This window comes from Salvelinus sp. IW2-2015, unplaced genomic scaffold (assembly GCF_002910315.2).
Source record: "Salvelinus sp. IW2-2015 unplaced genomic scaffold, ASM291031v2 Un_scaffold1627, whole genome shotgun sequence".
NCBI classification, from domain to species: Eukaryota; Metazoa; Chordata; class Actinopteri; order Salmoniformes; family Salmonidae; genus Salvelinus; species Salvelinus sp. IW2-2015.
In genome coordinates, this window is record NW_019943045.1 from 122,127 (window position 1) to 144,987 (window position 22,861).

Consider the following 22,861-nt stretch of genomic DNA (forward strand, 5'->3'; position numbering starts at 1 on the left):
AATAATGAAGCAATAGTGCTGTCCCATTGACCATACTAGTATACCACGTTGAATGGAGCAGAATATTGGGCATGCATCCAAAGGCTTCATCCCAAACGGCACGCTGTTCCATATTTAGGGCCTCTGGTCAAAAGAACTGCACTAAATAGGGTGCCATTTGGGACACCAGCTAAGTGGTATGCTAGTGTGGATACTGGAATGTAGCCTATGTATTGATACTAATTGGAGTGAAGCAATGTATTGGGAATGCACCCTAGCAAGTAGTACACTAGTATAAATGTTGGAACGCATCTTATTTAAATCAAAAAGCTAAAGTCAGGTAATAAGAATGCATGTCTACAGTCTGAAGCCAAACTCTCTTCTAGTTGCACTTTATTCCTATTGGTCTATTCCCTCTTGTTGCAGACACAAACATTATTACTCTTTGGAAAGTGGGTATTTTATCGGCGTAAAATGTAGCTAGGTCCATGATTTCTCTAAAAAGTCACGTGTATGTCAAAGTCGTTTGCCTTTTGTTGTACGTTGCTGCTCAAAAACACTCTCCCTCTCTGCCTATATTTTTGTGCCCTGGGTTAGTCTCATTTGAATCATCACTACATTGCATACTATGACATTGAGCCCTTTCCACATAAACACATTCATGCTAGGACAGCCACACACAGGCTAAAAGATCACATCAAACTTCCCCATAGGTTACTTGCTCGATACGCGAGAGAGAGCGTGGGGGTTGAGAGATGGAGGAAATCGAGAGAGAAAAACAGTTGCGGAATAGAACGCAGAAATAGAATTTTWAATTCTATGGAATTCTGGATGGAACCGGAATTTGGGAAGAATCATTCTTCAGATTGATTGTTTGTACCCTTACAACATATCCTACTATGGGTTCAACAGAACTCACCAATGCAGACAATCAATGTGGTCCCTTAAAAACAGCAAARGTATTATATTATTCTCATAAAGCGTGGTACACATACAAAATATTGGATGACCATTCATTTAAAAGCAAATCCCTGTCCCCTTCAAATTGCACCCTATTCCCTACATAAGGCTCTGGTGAAAGTTAACACACTACGGGCCCTGGTCAAAAGTAGTGCACTATATAGGGAATAGGGTGCAATTTGGGACACACACTAATCTGATAAAACGTGATCTGTTGGGGAAAATGTTTTGATTTCATCACCTGCTAAAAAAAAAAGAAAAAAAGACGCATTCTGACCTGCCTCTCGAGGGAAAGTTACAAGGTCAAATCAGACCGGGGATCAAATACTATTTCAAATACTTCAAACTGAGCTTGACTGAGCGCCCTGGCAGAACGGAACCAATAGAATGGCCTCCGTGCAGGCTAAAGCAAAACACTAGAAGTACTTGAACAATTTCAGATAGTATTTGAACCCAAGTCTGGGTCATACAACAGTAGTAGTAGCTAAATCTTTCGGCCAAAAGTGGCACCATTTTCACAGAGCTAATATAAATAGGGTGTGGATCATCATCATGATAATAATATACAACAATGTCAGCAATGTCTGGAATTCACTACCCGAACGTCAACGTGTGAATTTCAATTGACTTTTTAAATGTATTTTTACTTAAAAAAGGTGCACTTCTTTTGGCCAGAGCCCTAGAGTACTATGTAGGGAATAGGGTGCCACTTGAGACACACGTTAGATAACAGCTTCCACCCCAGCCCTTACCCCCTCCCCCAAACCACCTCCACATCAAACCCCATTTCCTCCACCCTGTTGCACATGGAACCCAAAGTCCTCGGTCTCTTCGCCTGTCTGTTGCCTGATTAAAAAGTGCTGCGATCAGAGTACCGTGCTGTCACTACGCCAGGCCCATCTCCTCTAGAACACTTCTCGGAGACTCGTCCTCCTGTAAGGGGGAGACGGGGATCAGATGGCTCAGAATACATGGTGACAAATGAAACTACATTAATAGTGAGGTTAGGTGGTCATAAGGCGCGATTCAGACTTTTATATAACAGACTCAACATAGACTTAAGTCAATAAAATATGGACTTAAGTTTTTAAAAAATGGTTTTACTTAAGTCCGTGTTAAATACATTTATCTCAAGCCTGGATAGGGCCCATAGTGAGGTAGAGATACCCGATGGAGGTCACCAGCCCGAAACATTGGTAGTAAATAGATCCATCAAATTATTGAAAGTATCAAGAACACCGGTGTGCTGYAGTTTTTCCTTTTTAATTAGAGAGATCACTCCTATCATGTACATGTAGCCTAATTTTGACATATATATATTTTTTAGAACAACTTATCCAGTATATATCCTTTGCCATCCATTTTTAAATGTGATTTTGTCTGTATGTATTGCGTTTGCTGCTAGATGAATTGCCTCACGGAGGACATTAACGTTTTTTCGATCTGAATCCTACCTCCTGTAGTAGGTCGGCCTGTTCGATGGCCTTGAGTACACTCTTCTTGGACGTGTCTTGGATCTCCCCCCCCATCAGAAACTCATCCAGTATAAAGTAGGCCTTCTCAAAGTTAAAGATGATATCCAGCTCACATACCTGCCAGGGCACCCACACACACACACACACACACACACACACACACACACACACACACACACACACACACACATAGGGAGCAATCAGAATCACCTTTATTCGCCAAATACATTTACATATATCAGGAATTTGACTTGGTGAAATGGTGCCAACAGCAATAGACAGAGGAAAATAGACAGAGGAATTGACAAAGTCTACGTACAGTATATACAGGATACCTACACCAATTACACGATAGAAGACTATAAGCACATTTATAGTTGAGGATGTACAAGGAGAGAAGCTTGAGCGAGAGGAGAGCAGTGTTTTCCACAAGTACATGGAGGAGCCAGCCAAATAGAAAAAGGAGCCAGCCAAGTTCCCCTGGGCCGGGYGGGTTCTCCCGGGTTTAAGACATTTTTGCTGAACAAGCCCTATTTTGTCGACCTCTGATACATTCTAACGATAGATTATATTTTCAACCAGCACCACTCAGGTAATAACACTGATGTCATTTTATTCACACTTTTACAGTGTTAGTTTCATCAGCTGTTGTACAATATGATGTAAAACATAGGATAACAACATTTTGACTGCACTGCACTTTAAAGAACCCTGTAAGAGCTGACATTCACAGACTTTAAGCTTCCTTTTAAGAGGCATTTTCTCAGCTATCTGCAATACAGGTATTGTTGTTTTAGGTAGTCTTGCGAAAGCCAGCATGATAAAATCCAATAATTGACTAATATTTTCCATATTCTAATAATTCTCATGTGCCAACGTATCGCCAWGGTCTGTGCATTGGTGAAACTTGCACTCCTGTAGATCTGAAATAATTGGATGGTGAAAATTGCCAGCCAACCAGAAAAGCAAGGTGAAGAAATTCAGACATTCAGGACAATCCTTGTCCTGCAAAGATTTTTTTTTTTTGTAAATTTTTTATTTATTTTGCAAGCAGTAGGCATTTAGAATGAAATGTGGAGTGGAGCTGGATAGTTATACTTGACTTGAGTGGGTCGAGTCACTGACGTGATCTTCCAGTGCGGTTTTGCGCCCCCTCGGGCTCATGCGGTGGGGGAGATCTTAGTGGGATTTACACTGCCTTGTCTCAGGGTAGTAAGTTGGTAGTCTGTTCATATCCCTCTGGTGGTGTGGGGGCTGTGCTTTGGCAAAGTGGGTGGGGTTATATACAGTCCGGGGGTATCGTCGAACGGGGCCAGTGTCCCCGACATCAGTCTCCAGTATCTACGCTCTAATAGTCTGTGTGGGGCGCTAGGGCCAGTCTGTCTTATCTGGGGTAATTCTCCTGTCTTATCTGGTGTAATACTCCTGTCTTATCTGGTGTACTGTGTGATCTTAAGTATGCTCCCTCTAATTCTCCCATCTCTCTCACCCTCTCGGAGGACCTGAGCCCTAGGACCATGCCTCAGGACTACCTGACCTGATGTTTCCTGGCTGTCCCCAGTCCACCTGGTCATGCTGCTGTTCTCCCTGCTGCTATGGAACCCTGACCTGTTCACAGGACGTGCAACCTTATCCCGTACCTGCTGTTTCGACCCTCTCTCTCCCCCTCTCTACTGCACCTGCTGTCTCGACCTATGAACACTCGGCTATGAAAAGCCAACTGATATTTACTCCTGAGGTGCTGACTTGTTGCACCATCTATAACCACTGTGATTATTATTTGTTACAGTTCATATAAGGAAATCAGTCAATTGAAATAAATWAATTAGGCCCTAATCTATGGATTCCACATGATTGGGCAGGGGCCCAACCATGGGTGCGCCTGGGACGGCATAGGGGCCCCCCCACTGGGGAGCCCAGGAGGTCCTGGGCTGGTGTGGTTACACTTGGTCTGCGGTTGAGGCCAGTTGGATGGCTCTAAAACAACGTTGGAGGTGGCTTACGGTAGAGAAATGAACATTCAATTATCTGGCAACAGTTTTGGTGGACATTCCTGCAGACAGCATGTCAACTGCACGCACCCTCAACTTAAGACATCTGTGGCATTGTGTTGTGTGACAGAACTGCACATTTGAGTGGCCTTTTATTGTCCCAAGCACAACGTGCACCTGTGTAATGATCATCCCGTTTAATCAGCTTACTGATATGCCACACCTAGAGAAATATTCACTAAAAGGGATAAACAAATTTGTGAACAAAATTAGAGAAATAAGCTTTTTGTGCATATGGAACATTTCTGGGATCTTTTATTTCAGCTCATGAAACATGAGATCAACACTTTACATGTTGCGTTTATATTTTTGTTCATTAAAATGAACGTTTGAACATCAAGAAGAATGGTCTGTCCTTAATGGCCATGTACTCTTATAATCTCCACCCGGCACAGCCTGAAGAGGACTGGCCACCCTTCAGAGCCTGGTTCCTCTAGGTTTCTTCCTGGTTCCTGCCTTTCTAGGGAGTTTTCCCTAGCCACCGTGCTTCTACATCTGCATTGCTTGCTCTTTGGGGTTTTAGGCTGGGTTTCTGTATAAGTACTTTGAGGCATCTGCTGATGTAAAAATGGTTTTATAAATACATGTGATTGACTTGATTGGTTAATGTCGGGCCCTGCAAGCTAAAAAAATGTATGTGCCAGAAGAAAATAGGCTAAGTGGATTTTGAGTCATCGTTACAACATTATTATGGGACGTGCAAATTCATGTGCTCTCCCGCCGTGTAAATACATTTGACTGCAACCACAGCGCACACAACACACACAATTAACGAGATGCAGGACAGACAGCAGACTGTCAAACCAGCAGTGTTTCCCTGTCATTGCTCACTTCGTGACTGACAGGAGCCTGTCCTATCAATAGATGACTAGAAGATGCATGTCGTTCATTCTAAATGGGAGAGGGCTCGGCAGTCTTTTTCTGACTAACGAATTGAAAAGTAGCCTAGTTCAATTTAAGTGGAAAAAGTAGGTGTCTAAAAATTGTCTACATAGCCGGCAGACAGCACTAGTGGAAAATACTGGGGGAGGGAGAGAAGAGTATGGAGAGTCCAATAGATCAATAGAGGGACAGTGAGTGAGAATAAACAGCATATGATGCGGGTCATCGACTTACATGAAAATCCTTCGATTGTCCGGTAGTAAAATAGAAGAGAGGCAGGGAGGATGAAATGGAAGAGAGGCGGGGAGGATGAAATGGAAAATATATGATAAGCAAACGAGTGGAGGTGAGAAATAAGCAGTTGGAGAGAGAGAATGCAGTTGGCTAAAGAAGAGATAATGAAAGAGTTGGCTGGAGAAGTCAGAATATATGAGAGAGGAGAGAGGAGAGAGAGAGAGAGAGAGAGACACTCACGCTGCCGAAGTACTTATCCAGCAGCTCCACGAAGCGGTGGATGACCTCTAGAGTGATGAGTTCGTTGTCCTGCTCCTCCACCGCACAGCAAAAATACAAACTGGCATACCTATAGAGCGCGCGCACACACACACACACACACACACACCACACACACACACACACACACACCTTATTAGTGCAAACAACATGCAGAGGCGGAATGGAAGGAAGGAACCCAGAAAACCCCCACACTGTCTTTGGGTTATTAAGGTTCAACACACCCACTTCATTGAGCTTCAGCTCAGAACTAAAGGGGGGAATCCATGGAGCTCCTGCCAGTCAGTAACCCAGGGCCATGTTATGTAGCCAAACGTAGACAGAAAGCCACGAATAGGGCGCATGCTTCTTCTACAAAGCATATTTCTATCTGAACGTTCCAAACCGCTGCGTCCTGCTGAACGCGCCCTTAGACAACTAATAACAACTGAACGATAAGCTTGTTATGCTGCTGTTAATGATGACAGTCACAAAAGTGTGCTTGACAACTCAAGGGTTGTGATGTTCAAAACTGCATGCGTCTATAGACCTATGCACTATACCATGTGTAAGGTTGTGTGTGTTGTTTCCCAACTGTGGCCCTGGACAAGCACACCTGATTCTACTTGTCAACTAATCATCAAGCCCTTGACCAGTTGAATCAGGTGTTTTTTGTCTGGGGCTACAACAAAAATGTATGCTGTTGAGGGTACTTGAGGACCAGAGTTGGGAAACACTGTATTAGAGCATTAGCGAAGTCAGCTCTTTGGCTCACTCACCTGGCCAGAAACAGGTACTGCACTACACCGCAGAGAGCACTGTTGAGTTTCCATCAGATTTAACTCAGTTCTTCCTATTTCCATCTACATTGCCTTCAGAAAGTATTCATAGCCCTGGACTTAATGCAKATTTTCTTGTGTTACAGCCTGAATTCAAAATGGATTCAATTGTTTTTCCTCACCCATCTACACTCAATACCCCGTAATGACAAATTGAAAACACGTTTAGACATTTTAGCAAATGCATGGAACATAAAATAGATATATATCTAATTTACATATGTATTCACAATCCTGAGTCAATACATGTTAGATCACCTTTTTGCAGCGCTCACTGCTGTGAGTCTTTCTGGGTAASTCTAAGAGCTTTGCACACCTGGACTGTACAATATTTGCCCACTATTCTTTTCTAAATTATTTAACCTCTGTCCAATTGATTGTTGATCATTGCTAGACAACCATTTTCAAGTGTTGGCTTATTCAAGTCTTGCCATAAATCTTGCCAAGCAGATTTGAGTCAACACTAACTCTGCCATTCGGAAACATTAAATATTTTCTTGGTAAGCAATGCCAGTGTAGATGTGGCTTAGTGTTTAAGGTTATTGTCCTGCTGAAAGGTTAATTCATCACCCAGTGTCTGGTGGAAAGCAGACTGAACCAACACTAGAATTTTGCCTGTGCTTAGATCCATTCCGTTTCTTTTTATCCTCAAAACTCCCCAGGCCTTAATGATTGCAAGCATACCCATAACATGATGCAGCCACCACTACGCTTGAAAATATGTAGAGTGGTAGTCAGTAAGGTGTTGTATCGGATTTGCCCAAAAACATAATTTGCATTCAGGACAAATAGTTAATTGCTTTGCCACATTTTTTTGCAAACATGCTCTGWCTTGGGGCCAAGGCCAAGCCACTGGTATTTTTCAGCTTGCATTTACATAAGAATGACTAACTGTGAACTTTAAAACCTTCTCACAAAGCAACTTGATGCAGAGGTTGTTGATTCGGCACACCCAAAGTCTTTAGTGTCACACTCCTGTTGGAAACAATTACACTAGAGCAAAACATTAACACTAGGCTTGGGCGGTATCCATATTGTCATACAGACCTTGTGCCATAATAGGGATATTCTGTAATACCGACACAGAACACCAGGGGCACTATTTTCTAACCACACCGTCTCTGTAATACGAAGGTTAGCAATGCTAACAAGTACATGTAAAAACCCATAGAGAATGCTAACATGCGCATTGCGAACATTTTATAGTCTCTGACCTAAACCATTTTCAGGATGGACATCCCAGATCACAAAGTAACTTTAAAAAATGCTACTCACAAAACAAAATGTTAGACAGCAAGGATCTTTATCCAGGAAGGGATTCTCTGCTGTCACAAAGCGAAGCTTGACTTTGGAAGAAGGTAATCACTTAGCTAGGTAGCTAACTAGTTACTAAGTTAGCAAACCAAATGCGCAACAGCAGAGCCTTTAGCAGATTTTAGACAGTTAAATTATATCTAGCTGGCAAACATTTCGTTGTGAATTCCATACTGTAACTAGATCACCTGGCACATGCTGCACAGTAGTGAGTGACTCACAAGTCTCGGTTCTCTTGTTGTTGTGTGCTTGTAAACAAATACAACATGACTAGGGACTACCAGTAAGCGTCATAATGAAAAATTGCACAGCTGAAATGAAGAACGCGATCTCCTTTATCTCCTAACGTATTGCACAAGTTGACTGCAAGTATTTACTTTAAAAGAACCCAAAAAATATTCACATTATAACTTCAAATAAATAGTTTCAACAGTATTAAAAACCATCCCGTGGCTATTTCCAAATACCCTGGTATACAGCCCAAGCCTAATTAACATAAGAACACTGGCGACAAACAGGTGTGGGGTAAGTGTTAGGTGGAAGTGCAGCATATGATAAGCGTGTACAGAATCACTGTGGTGTAGGTTACTGTAGGATCCTATGGGCAACTTCTACACCGAGTGCTGTGTGTGGATGGCTTCTGTATGAGATGCGGGAGGTGGAATGAGTGTTCAAATGGTGAGTCACTGAGCATCAGTTGGAATGGAACTGTCAAAAGTCAAATCTGTGCTTTGGGGAAACAATACCAAACACCCCTCAAAGACAGCCTGGGTGATAATGCCAGGAGACAGGTCGGGACACACACAGTAATATCAAGTGTGTGTGTGTGTGTGTGTGTGTGTGTGTGTGCGTGTGTGACAGGTCTGTCTCTTTTAATGCCCACCTGGAACCACTTTTGAAGAACAATTATTACCAGTAGAGGGAAAGGGGGATACCTAGTCAGAGGGGGGGGAATCTTAACATTTAGTGTAGTTGCCTGGTTTGGTTCCCTCACATGGGCAAGTCTGAATACCCTTGTGAGAGTTGTACAGGTCTGTGGTGAGATTGAATGGAGAAAGCAAAATGCTCTCCGAGACATTTACAAAGAGAGCAAACATAAGGGGCAAATAAATCATTTTGGATCTTACACATCCACTGAAGAGTCAGTACTGCCATTAGGGAACAGACTCAGGACCTCTTAAAACCAAGAGAGCCACTAACAGCTTTGTACCGGCATCAGTATGGCTTTTAAATTAAAACAGTTGTGCGGTTTACGTGCATCTTGTATAGCACGGCTCGTCGTGAAATAGATTGTCACTTACGTGTATCTTGTATAGGCCTAAACATTGTTACCATTGGTAATGTCATGTGTGAACGTTGCCGTTTATATGTCTACATCTTTATCTTATTCGACTTGCCACAATTAAAGTTCCTTCCGAAAAAACAGAGTAATTCAGTTATTGTGTGAGTGAGAGAGAGTGGGAGAGAGAGTATGTGTGTGTGACTACAATTTCCGACACTTTATGTGAAGCACGCAGTAGCCTTTGTTGCACATTTTCAAGTGTGTGTTTGTGTGAACAGAGCGTGTAGCAGCTACATGCTGTCTCACACAACCATGAAAAAACACTTAGGCCCAAGGATTTCAATGGCAGAAAAATCCCTGGTGTGTGCGTGTATTCCAGTACCTCTTGTAGACGATCTTGAGGTCCCTCCACTCCAGGAAGCTGCACATCTTGGGCTTGCGGGCCAGCACCACCTGCATGAGCTCCCTCACCATCTTCTTCTTGTCCCTCTCGGCCGTGGCCGTGTACCACTTCTGGAGACGCAGCTTCCCCTGACGACTGAACAGCAACATGAAACGCATCTAGAGGAGGGAGACCAGGGAGAGTTAATGTCAGTTTACAGGGGGAGGAAACAGGGGAGAAAGACAGGATCGGAGACAGGATCAATAGCATACAGAAAGGTAACCAGGGGACGTTAGTACCAGATAACTTCAGGATGAACTAGTGTGTACAACAGACAGAACATAGAGGGTAAAACAAAGACTGAAATTACAGATATGCATAAAGAGGGAGGACTTCTGGAGACGCAGCTTCCCCTGTTGACTGAACAGCAACATGAAACGCATCTAGAGAGGAAGAGGTGGGACAGCAGACAGGGCAGAGAGGTAGTGATATGTAGGCCTACAAATATTAGGCAGACACAGGCTAACAGAGAATAAGCAGTAAGACCTAATTCTGGACACACAACACGCGGTTAAGKTTTCGCGCGGGCGCAGCAAGTCTCATATATTAGCAACCTGGACTGGGTCACAAAACAGGAAAAGGGGTATTCTAAGTATGATGGGGACAGAGATATTGTTCCATGTACAAAGACAAAAAAATGAACAACAGATCTGCATAAAGAGAGAGAGATTATGAGCGAGAGAAAGAGAGTCCGTGGGAGAGAGAGAGGGGTGGACGGACAGACCTCGTCTAGCCATCTTGTCTCAAGAGGACCACAACGAAAATAAGTCCCAGACTTTTTTATTCATGTGCATGTATGGATTTTTGAAGTTTGTGTGCTTATTTTTTTTAAATGGTCGAATTTATAAACTAAACGTGTGTCTAGATGTCTACTCTACATCTTTATCTTATTCGACTTGCCACAATTGAAGTTCCTTCTGAAAAAACAAAGTAATTCAGTTATTGTGTGAGGGAGAGAGAGTGGGAGAGAGAGTATGTGTGTGACTACAATTCCAGACACTTGTGTGAAGCACGCAGTAGCCTTTGTTGCACATTTTCAAGTGTGTGTTTGTGTGAACTAGAGTTGAATTAGAATTAGAGTTGGATAAATGTAGATAAGCTCTTTTGAAAAAAAATGATAGTTTATACAGGATACTAACCTCAACCTCACATCAAATCCTTCAATCCAAATCGCCATGTCAACCTTGTTAATATTGACAAGGTGGAAAAAGTACAGTAACAGACTACATCTCCCACCGGACTTGTCCTAGTTATCAGACTCTCCCTGGACCACAATCTCCAATCTCTGCTTTTAAACTCCCTGGCACCACGTGGTGTGGTGGAGCTCAATCTCCTAGAGACTGCCTGGCCACGAATGTAGCACACACACTCATGTAACCTAGACTGCTAACATCAGCCCCCCCCCCCCCCCTTGCAAAATCATCTGTGAAAGTCACCTTTTGAAAGGACTATCATTCTACTTGCATTCAGTGTGTGTGTTCTCAAAAACACTCCAGAGAGCGAGAGGGTAGTGGGCTCATGGGCTCCTGAGTTCATCTGAAAAAATATATAGAATTAGAGTTGGATAAATGTAGATAAGCCCTTTTGAAAATAAATGATAGTTTATACAGGATACTAACCTCAACATCAAATCCTTCAATCCAAATTCCATACCTAAAACATTGATTTTGGACAAAATTACCTGAATGGACTATTACTACCAAGGACTATCAAGAAAAGAACTTCTAACAAACCAAAACCTGTAGAAGAAGCACAGCACAACCTAAAAAATGCAATCCAACACAAAACCGAGTGAGTAATGTTCAGTCTGAACCTACTTCTGAAGCCAAAAAAGTTAAAAAGACAATCTCTAGGTAATTTTGTTATACAAAGCTTAATAAATAAGGCTACCAAGCTGCTAGGACAGAACTGACCTGGCTGCAACTTCAATTTATATTTTAAGTGTGAAATGAGAGGTGTGGAAACTCTTGAGCCTAACAATGGCAGGAGAGTTTCACAGCAACACCTACCCAAATGCAGAGGCCTTTGAAGCCCCATGGCTTATCCCTGTGCAGAGGTCATTACAATACAGTACCCCATGGATATAAAAAATAACACTGCATGGAATAAGTACAACAAAAAGCTCCTCAAAGACAATCCAGAGACACTATTTGATGACTGCTACAAAGAGGGGAACGTAAGCAACTTACTATTCCACACAGACCATCCCCTGGCACGGCACAGGGCTATATGAGCACACTACCCCTATGTCAAGTGAGGGTATCGGCCCAGGATGGAAACTAGACATTGAGGAAATTGAAACAACCTCTGTCGATGTGTACAAGTTTGGGACATTAATGGTCCAGGGCATCCTCAAGCAGTTCCAGCTGGACTTTTACAGGATCAAAGAGAGACCACAGCAGGAAAAGCTCTCCTTCTGTGACGACTCCCCCATCCTGAGTGAGTCTGATCACACCTCTTCAAAACGAGGATAGTCACCCCCCCAGGACTGAATACACACAGATCCCACAACTGCACTGATCCTCCATAATTGACAGGGATACATTCACAGAGCTGGAGAGAGACATGGTGGAGCTCAGAGAGTTAGTCCACACAATCCAGATGGAACCAACCCACAAAACAGATCAGCACTGTTGTCAGAGGACAGACTAGGTTCCCCCAGCCACATCATAATTCACAGGCACAAATGACCTGAGGGKCCAGCAGGAAAGGGTGGCCACAGCACTCAAGGGAGTGATTGAAAGTGGTTATAATGAGGCATCAAAGCCAAAGGAACTGAATAATATTAAGAAATGCTATAGATGGAAGGAAAGTAGTGTGGAAATCTACCAAAAAAGTATTAGGCAACAACACATTCAATCCCTTCTAGACAATTTCCTGGACAAAATGTTTCACTGTAATAGTGAAGGCAGCAGAAAACCTAAACAGTATTATTTGACCTCTCAGCTTCCATATCAAATCTAAAACTGTCAAGCAGAAAACCTAAGAAAATGAACAACAATGACAAATGGTTTGATAAAGAATGCAAAAAGAAAAAATGTACAAACCTATCCAACCAAAAACAGAGACCTGGAATACCTGAGCCTTCTTCACTATGGTGAATCACTAAACAACACAGAAATACACTACGGAAAAAGAAGGAACAGCACATCAGAAATCAGCTCTGAAGAATCCACAGAATCTTGCCACTTCTGGGAAAATTGGAAAACTCTAAAACAAACACGAAGAGTTATCTATCTAAAATGGAGATCTATGGATAAACCACTTCTACAATCCTTTTGGCTCTATAACAAAGAACAGCAAAAACACATACTTGATCAAACCCTAGAATCAACTATTAAAGACTACCAAAACCCACTATATTCTCCAATTACATTGAAGGAACTACAGGACAAAATACAAACCCTCCAACCCAAAAAGGCCTGTTGGGGGTTGATGGTGTATTAAATGATAAAATACACAGACCACAAATTCCAATTGGCTAAACTTAAACTCTTTAACATCATCCTCAGCTCTGGCATATTCCCCAATATTTGGAACCAAGGACTGATCACCCCAATCCACAAAAGTGGAGACCAATTTGACCCCAATATCTACTGTGGGATATGCGTCAACAGCAACCTTGGGGAAATCCTCTACATTATCATTAACAGCAGACTTCTACATTTCCTCAGCGAAAACAATGTACTGAGCAAATGTCAAATTGGCTTTTTACCAATTTACCATACGACAGACCACAGTCACCCTGCACACCCTAWTTGACAAACAAACAAAACAAAGGCAAAGTATTCTCATGCTTTGTTGATTTCAAAAAAGCTTTCTACTCAATTTGGCATGAGAGCCTGCTATACAAATTGATGGAAAGTGGTGTTGGGGGGAAAAACATGAAATTATCAAATCCATGTACAAACAACAAGTGAGCGGTTAAAATTGTCAAAAATCGCACACATTTCTTTCCACAGGGCCGGGGTGAGACGGTGATGCAGCTTAAGCCCCACCCTCTTCAACATATATATCAACGAATTGGCAAGGGCACTAGAACAGTCTGCAGCACATGGCCTCACCCTACTAGAATCTGAAGTCAAATGTCTACTGATGATCTTGTTCTTCGGTCCCCAACCAAGATCTTCTGCACAGATTTCGTCAGACCTGGGCTCTGACAGTAAATCTCAGTAAGACAAAAATAACTGTTCAAAAAAGGTGCAGTTGCCAGGACAACGAATACAAATTCCATCTTGACATCATTGCCCTAGAACACACAAAAAACTATACATACCTTGGCATAAACATCAGCGCCACAGATAACTTCCACAAAGCTGTGAACGATCTGAGAGACAAGGCAAGAAGGGCCTTCTATGCCATCAAAAGGAACATAAAATTCAACATACCAATTAGGATCTGGGTAAAAATACTTGAATCAGTTATAGAACCCTTTGCCCTTTATGGTTGAGGTCCGCTCACCAACCAAGAATTTACAAAATTGGACAATCAACAAATTGAGACTCTGCATGCAGAATTATGCAAAAATATCAGTGTGCAATGTAAAACACCAAATAATGCATGCAGAGCAGAATTAGGCTGATACCCGCTAATTATCAAAATCCAGAAAAGAGACATCAAATTTTACAACCACCTAAAAGGAAGTGATTCCCAAACATTCCATAACAAAGCCTTCACCTACAGAGAAATTGACCTGGAGAAGAGCCCCCTAAGAAAGCTGGTCCTGGAGCTCTGCACAAACACAAACAGATCCCACAGAGCCCCAGGACAGCAACACAATTAGACCCAGCCAAATCATGAGAAAACTAAATTCTAATTCCTTGACACATTGGAAAGAATTTACAAAAAAAACAGACCAAACTAGAACGCTATTTGGCCCTAAACAGAGAGTACACAGTGGCAGAATACCTGACCACTGACTAGGGTTGCACATTTTGGGGAATATTCAGAGGTGGAAACTTTCTGTGGAATTAACAGGAAAATATGCAAATTAATATTAATACCATTTAAAATGTAGATGTTTTTTGCATTGGATATATTTACCATATCATATGGAGACATAACTGCAAATGATTAAATCCTTCCAAAAGAAATGTAAAAAACAATTAAGTTACAAATTAAACTTTAATTAAATGAGTTGACTCTTCACATGGGATGATTTCACGGAACAACAAAAGGGAATATTGAATGATCCCCAATGATCCATTGCATCTCCCAAAAACGTTTTCAACATACATCTGTACAATGATAACCAAAGCTTTAGTTTCTAGACTTTCTTCCTCTCAGGCTTCCATTGTCTTTTCCCTGGACCTCCTCAATGTCCACCTCTTGAACATCCGACTCTGAAGCCTCATCTTCACTGTCACTTTCCAACCTTCTTGAGGATGGCTCGTTGTCAGGCTCAAAAAGCCTCAAATTTGCCCGGATGCCACAAATTTGTCAACCCTTCTTTGTATTGGTCAGCCTGTTACGTGCTTTGGTGAATGTGCTCCCAAACAAGGACCAGTTGCGCTCGGAGGCGGCTGATGTTGGTGGGATTTGGAGGATGATGGAGGCAACAAGGGAAAGAACCTCAGATCCACAAAGTCCCTTCCACCAGGTTGCTGATGAGATATGTTGGCACGACTGCCATATTGCATCTCCATCCCAAAGCACTTGCTTGGAAGTGTACTTCGCCAGACTGGTAAGAACCTTGCCTTCCTCCAGGCCAAGGTGGCGAGATACGGTAGTGATGACACTATAGGCCATTTTGATCTCTGCACCAGACAGGATGCTCTTACCAGCATACTTGGGTGTCAACATGTACGCTGCGGTGTGTATGGGCTTCAGGCAGAAGTCTTCACGCTTATTGATGTATTTCAGAACTGCAGTTTCCTCTGCTTGGAGCAGTGAAGTGGGCAGGGCAGTACGGATGTCTTCTCTTACATCTGCAAGCATAGTCTGAACATCAGACAGGATGGCATTGTCTCCCTCAATCCGTGCAATGACTAATGCTCTAGGTTTCAGGAGTTTCATGCTGCATAGTAGTCTGCCAAAATAAATCATCCAGGAGGATCCCAATGATGGGGATGTCCATATTGGCAGACTGTGATATGACCATTTCTTGGAGAGACTCCTTCCCGTCCAGGAGACTGTCAAACATGACAACACCACCCCAACGGTTGCTGCAGGCAGCTTCAATGTGGTGCTCTTATTCTTCTAACTTTGCTTGGTGAGGCAGATTGCTGCTATAACTTGATGACCCTCCACTTACCTAACCATTTCCTTGGCTCTCTTGTAGAGTGTATTGATTGTTTTCAATGCCATGATGTCCTTGAAGAGCAGATTCAATGCATGAGCAGCACAGCGAAAGGGTGTGGTAACAGCCTTCATGTTCACAGCACTGTCTGTCACCAGTGCAAATACCTTCTGTGGTCCAAAGTCATTGATGACTGCCTTCAGCTCATCTGCAATGAAGAGATGGTTTGTCTGTTGTCSCTTGTGTCTGTGCTCTTGTAGAATACTGGTTATGGGGTGGAGATGATGTAGTTAATTATTCCTTGCCCACGAACATTCGTCCACCCATCAGAGATGATTGCAATACAGTCTGCTTTCTCTATGATTTGCTTGACTTTCACTTGAACTCTGTTGAACTCTGCATCCAGCAAATTAGTAGATAAAGCATGTCTGATTGGAGGGGTGTATGCTGGGCGAAGAACATCCAGAAATCTCTTCCAATACACATTGCCTGTGAGCATCAGCGGTGAACCAGTTGCATACACAGCTTGAGCAAGACATTCATCTGCATTTCTCTGACTACATTCCTTCATTGAGTGAAAAAAACTTCTGATTCCAGGAGGACCATGAGCTGTTGCTATCGATAAGGTGTCCGATTCCTAATTTTCCCCTTGAAAAGAAGTAAAGGGACTTTTGCCAGAGGTTGCTTGTTGTGAGCTCTGAGGGAACTTTATGCACTTGGCCAGATGATTCTGCATCTTTGCTGCACTCTTCACATATGATTTGGCACAGTATTTGCAAATGTACACCGCTTTTCCTTCTACATTAGGTGCAGTGAAATGTCTCCACACATCAGCTAGTGCCTGTGGAATTTCCCTGAAAAGGATTAGGAAAAAATGAGTAAAAAAAATACAATTCCATGTACAGATAAATAGTTAAGCAGTTAGATTAAACAACTCCTTTGTAAGATAAATGTTTTAAAATGGAACGTATGGAAACAGGTGAATTAACACTCCACAGTTAGCAGGCTCAAGCAAGCTAAACKCCACATGGTAGAAAAAACTAACTAGCAGAAATTGTTAACAAGTTAGAAATGATTTAAACACGCTTTGCTGTAGGCTACCATTTACTAGTTAACAAAAAATCATGTAAGTGATATAAAATACACTGCTCAAAAAAATAAAGGGAACACTTAAACAACACAATGTAACTCCAAGTCAATCACACTTCTATGAAATCAAACTGTCCACTTAGGAAGCAACACTGATTGACAATAAATTTCACATGCTGTTGTGCAAATGGAATAGACAAAAGGTGGAAATTATAGGCAATTAGCAAGACACCCCCAAAAAAGGAGTGATTCTGCAGGTGGTGACCACAAACAACTTCTCAATTCTATGCTTCTGGCTGATGTTTTGTCACTTTTGAATCTGAGGTGTCTCACTCTAGTGGTGCATGAGACGGAGTCTACAAACCCACACAAGTGGCTCAGTAGTGCAGTTCATCCAGGATGGCACATCAATGCGAGCTGTGGCAAAAAGTTTGCTGGTCTGTCAGCGTAGTGTCCAGAGCATGGAGGCGCTACCAGGAGACAGGCCAGTACAATCAGAGCGTGGAGGAGCCGTAGGGGGAAACAACCAGCAGCAGGAACCGCTCAAGCCCTTTGTGCAGAGTGCACCCAACCCTGCAAAATGACCTCCAGCAGCCACAAATGTGCATGTGTCAGCATATGGTCTCACAAAGGGCTGAGGATCTCATCTCGGTACCCTAATGGCAGTCAGGCTACCTCTGGCGAGCACATGAGGCCTGTGCGGCCCCACAAAGAAATGCCACCCCACACCAGACTGACCCACCGCCAAACGGTCATGCTGGAGGATGTTGCAGGCAGCAGAACGTCTCCACGTCTCCAGACTCTGTCACGTCTGTCACATGGTGCTCATGTGCTCAGTGGAACCTGCTTTCTGCTGTGAAAAGACAACAGAGCGCCAGTGGGGCAATTTGCCAATCTTGGTGTTCTCTGGCAAATGCCAAACTCGGCCCAGCGGTGCGGGCCTGTAAGCACAACCCCACCTGTGTGACGTCGGCCCTCCATTACCACCCTCATGGAGTCTGTTTCTGACCGTATTGAGCAGAACAACATTGCACATTTGTGGCTGCTGGAGTCATTTTGCAGGGTCTCTGGGCAAAGCTGCACCTCCTTGCCACTAAGGCAGGAGTACGGTCCTGCTGCTGGGTTTGTATGCCCTCCTACGCCTCCTCCACTCTCCTGATTACTGGCCTGTCTCCTGGTAGCCCTCACTCTTGCTCTGGACACTACGCTGACAGACACAGCAAACCTTTTTGCCACAGCTCGCATTGATGTGCCATCCTGGATGAACACTGCACTACCTGAGCCACTTGTGTGGTTGTAGACTCCGTCTCATGCTATAGAGCTGAGAGCACCGTCAGCATTCCAAACAGTGACCAAAAACATCAGCCAGGAGCATAGAACTGAGAAGTTGTTGTCACCATGCAGAAACACTCCTTTTTTGAGGGTTGTCTTCGCAATTGCCTATTAATTTCCACCTTTTTCTATTCCATTTGCCACAACAGCATGTGAAATTTATTGTCAATCAGTGTTGCTTCCTAAGTGACAGTTTGATTTCACAGAAGTGTATTGACTTGGAGTACATGTGTTGTTTAAGTGTTCCCATTTATTTTTTTTGCAGCAGCTGTTCATAGTTCACCCACACAGTATTGTTAATCCAAAACTACCAAGGGAAGCATGTAGTCCTAGCTCAGTACAGTGTAGTCAGCATGGGTCAATAGCATCTCATTAGTTGGCAAGATCTGGAATCAGCTGTACATTTGATGGAAGAATGCGCTGTGATTGCAGAGGTTTTGCAATTCCATTGAATGGGGATAGTTAACAAAAACCCAAAATATGCCTAACAAGACCTAAAAATGCCTTGGTGTACTCCACAAAAAAAAATGTTCACTGTTATAAGCTAACTTTTTTGATGAATTTAAGCAGAATTCCCAAAATATCCAGGCTTAACTTCCCATGGAAAATTACCAGAAATTTACCGGAAAGTTTCCGACCCTATGCAACCCTAACTGTGACTGTACAAAACAAAGGACATCTTTGACTATGTACAGACTCAGTGAGCATAGCCTTGCTATTGAGAAAGGCCGCCGAAGGCAGACCTGGCTCTCAAAAGGAGGCTATGCGCACACTGAACACAAAATGAGGTGGAAACTGAGCTGCACTTCCTACCCCCCTGTCAAATGTATGACCATTTTAGAGACACATATTTCCCTCAGATTACACAGACCCACAAAGAATTTGAAAACAAAGCAAATTTTGATAAAGTCACATATCTATTTGTTGAAATACTATAGTGTGCAATCACAGCAGCAAGATTTGTGACCTGTTGCCACAAGAAAAGGGCAACCAGTGAAGAACAAACACCACTGTAAATACAACCTATATTTATGTTTATTTGCACATCATTACAACACTGTATATATACATAATTACATTTTAAATGTCTTTATTCTTTTGGAACTTCTGTAAGTGTAATGTTTCGTGTAAATTCTGTATTGTTTATTATCTATTTCACTTGATTTGGCAATGTAAACATGTGTTTCCCATGCCAATAAAGCCCCTTTGAATTGGAATTGAGAGAAGAGAGGAGAGGGGGACATGTGACAAGGGAGTGTGAAGTAAAGAAGGCCATGATGTGCATAAGAATAGACTAGCTTCCTTTTGGGAGATTATGCTTAAGGTCATCTGTGTCAGATCCCACAATGTGATGTGATTTAGCAGCAGCAGTCCTACTTAGTTATAAAGCAGTCAAAGGACCAACCATATTCTAGCCTGTGCCCAGAGCCGTTTGTGCAGTCTTGCCAACTCCTATGGTCAAAGGACCCACCATATTCTAGCCTGGGCCAAGATCTGTTTGTGCTGTCTTGCCAACTCCTATGGTCATTGTCACACCGCACAAACAGATCTGAGACCAGGCTAACCCTATTCAACTTAGCCAACACAGTATACAGGAATATATACAGTATATCTAAAACACAAATATTAGTACAAACCATCCATCTTCAAGAAGCAATGGCCAGCCAACCAGAAATATTAGTATAGTACCGGTAATCAAATATGAATGACAGCAAGTGGGGGTCTGTTTGTGTAATCATGACAACTCCTTGTCATGCCAAACAAAGAGTTGACATGATAGTACAAACAGATTGTCACTCCGGCTAGTTATCTGGTGACCACGAAACATAGATGCAAAGATGAGCTACACATGATTTTAGGTTAAAAACACAGAACTGGACAGACCGTACAAACTCTACTGACACCAATCAATTCACAGTCAACTGCTTCGATAGTTCCACTTTACTTACAGTCGAACCCGCTCAGTGCTTTCTCTCTAGTGTTAATCTGACAGAGAGAAGGAGAAGACATGGAGCTCTGTAGTAGGACACTGGTGAGGACAGCAATTCCCTATATTGGAGAGTACTGGTGAAGGAAGAGAGTGTAGGTAGTATTTACCAAGTTGCAGGTTGTCCCACACATTGTCCAGAGTGAAAAGTGATTTGGTGATGACATTTCAGATCCTTATGTTCTAAAATACATTTTACCAAGACAAATATGAGGATTCATGTTCTGAATTGTTCAGTGGGGTCTCTCTCTAACATATCATTAACACTATATGCAAAACGTTGGATTTCGTAACTTAATACATCTGATAATTAGCACCGAGCTCCGTTGACATAGCGGTCAGGTTTCTTGTAACAACTTCTGAGGATTTTACATTTTGTGGTCTTCCAAGTTGTTACCGCGGGTCAAAAAAATAAAATAATTAACATTCGCATGACAAACTGAATTAAACGTAATGGCCTAAGAAAATAAAAAGCTTGGTATACGCTCAGTGCTCCGTTGACATTTCACAAAAGATACGCTTGTTTTTGTGAGACATCTTGAAAAAGAGGAATTTCGTATTAAAATGAAAATCATATGCTAAAATATGAAATAACTGCATGTCCTATCATAATCGATATCCACCTTAACTCTGCAGATTCGAGAAGAAAGATGAGTTCAATGGTAAAGTTAACCTGTCGGGTAACCAGTAGCCATAATTCTTGCCCAGAATCCAGCCCAGCTGACTCGATGCAATTTTCCTGATATTTGAACACTTTTTTTTCTCTGGCCTCCATTGATTTAGTCACCCTAATACCGACCCTTGTAGGACAGCAAAAACTCCAATCAATAGCTTTTTAACAGATTGTGATAGAGACATGAGGTTTGGACCATTGGTTTTCTTAAAAGATTATCCACACACTTAAAATAGTATTTTACCCATTGGTCAAACTATGCGTTTTGATTGGACACCCTTCAAGTTGACAAAGGTGGCATTTGTCTAATAGTCAACAGTTTATCATTTTGTCCACAGTAAAGGTGCAGTAAACAGGCAGCAATACAAGAGGCAGCCTAACTAACTGACTGACAACCAGATCAGCAAAATAAAAAGGGGTGTCTGAATAGTTTAACACCATTTTATCAATACACATCGATCATTATCAATGTAGTTAGTGCAGGGTCAGTGTTGAGGGTCACAGAGTATCTGCAACGTGTAGGCAGTCAACAGCCAACTTTTCAACTGTTAACACCAACTATGTACACACACTAACAATGACAGTAACCTGTGGAACATGTCAAACTACCTAGTTCAAGTGTACATTTCGTTGTAAGCAAACAAACCAACTAGCAAGCCAGCTATTTGGCTAATCACGACATCTGGCTAGCTAAGCAAATGTCAAAAGACTTAGTTAGGTAAGGTTACCTTCGAAGATAACTTGTTAACTAGTGAGTTCACCATACATCTTCCTAGCGAAGTTAGAATTTAGACTAGGCAAAACTCTAATGTGCGGCCTGTCCACTAGCAAACAAGTTGGCTACTGTACCTGTAGGTATGTTAGCGTTAGCCACTTTACTTTGCTGGCAAACACAGGTGGCCAACCAGCTTGCTTCACTCTGCTTCCTGAAACCATACACCTTGCTTGCAGCTAAGGTAATGAGCTAGCCGGCTGGTTTTAGCTATTCGGCTCTTTTTATGGCGAAATTACTTACCATTTTATCAGGTTCACAACGCAAATATTAACTTGGATCTTCGTATATGAATTACTTGATTTTCCTTTTCGTTTTAAACACAGCAAACGTCAACATTCCATGTCTGTTTCAGAATACTACGGCTCGAGCGAGCAACCCATTCAACCAACTAGCTAGCTAGTAGGAGCGATTCCGGTGACAGACGTCAGCTGTTCCCTTCCTCAGTGAACATGCGCATTGCGCATTTTGAGGCAACCGGTAAAGTCAGTTTCGTAACCAAGCCAACCGAGGCGAACTCGTTAGATCTACTACGTCTATTTCAAACAATTTCATAACTAAAACTAAACATGTATGTAGACACAACGCTGTTTCGTTTGAGTTTAGAAGTTGATTATATTAAATCAGAAATCTGATTTGTGGTGCTCTAAGATTCTTGGAGAATGGGGGGCATGTGTCTCTCTCACCAGTACAGTATGTTCGGATGTTGTTGCCATGACAAGACGGTCGATGTGGTTTCCATGGAAACTGAGTTCTTACGAGGTGATGGCCAAAAAGTGTGAGTTCAGTTAGCAAGATAGAGATTTTTATAGATTTCTACACAATTTAGCATGCCAGTTTTATCATAGACTCTACACATAATTGCTTGAAGTATTGCATTTAGGCCTACTCTGTTGCCTAAAGTGACTGCAACCACAACATGTAGGTTACAGACCGCTTATGTCACCTAGTGGGGCATATTTTATTGTATATTTATCTGAATTAAAACCTATATTTCTGGATCCAACTAGTCCAACCACTAAATTATTGCTTTTCTAGGTCACTATTCATGTTA

At 42.3% G+C, this 22,861-nt stretch overlaps 1 protein-coding gene across 1 annotated transcript; it reads right to left on the minus strand.

Annotated features, from left to right (window-relative positions):
• Positions 1-1,285: 1,285 nt before the first annotated feature.
• ap1s1 (adaptor related protein complex 1 subunit sigma 1) lies at positions 1,286-22,253 on the minus strand. Its single transcript, XM_024138955.2, has 5 exons — positions 22,051-22,253; positions 9,657-9,835; positions 5,822-5,930; positions 2,394-2,531; positions 1,286-1,872 (listed from the first exon to the last, which is right to left on the minus strand). The coding sequence occupies exons 1-5, from the start codon at positions 22,051-22,053 to the stop codon at positions 1,825-1,827; spliced, it is 477 nt and encodes a 158-aa protein (XP_023994723.1). The 5' UTR covers positions 22,054-22,253; the 3' UTR covers positions 1,286-1,824.
• Between the last annotated feature and the right edge of the window lie 608 nt (positions 22,254-22,861).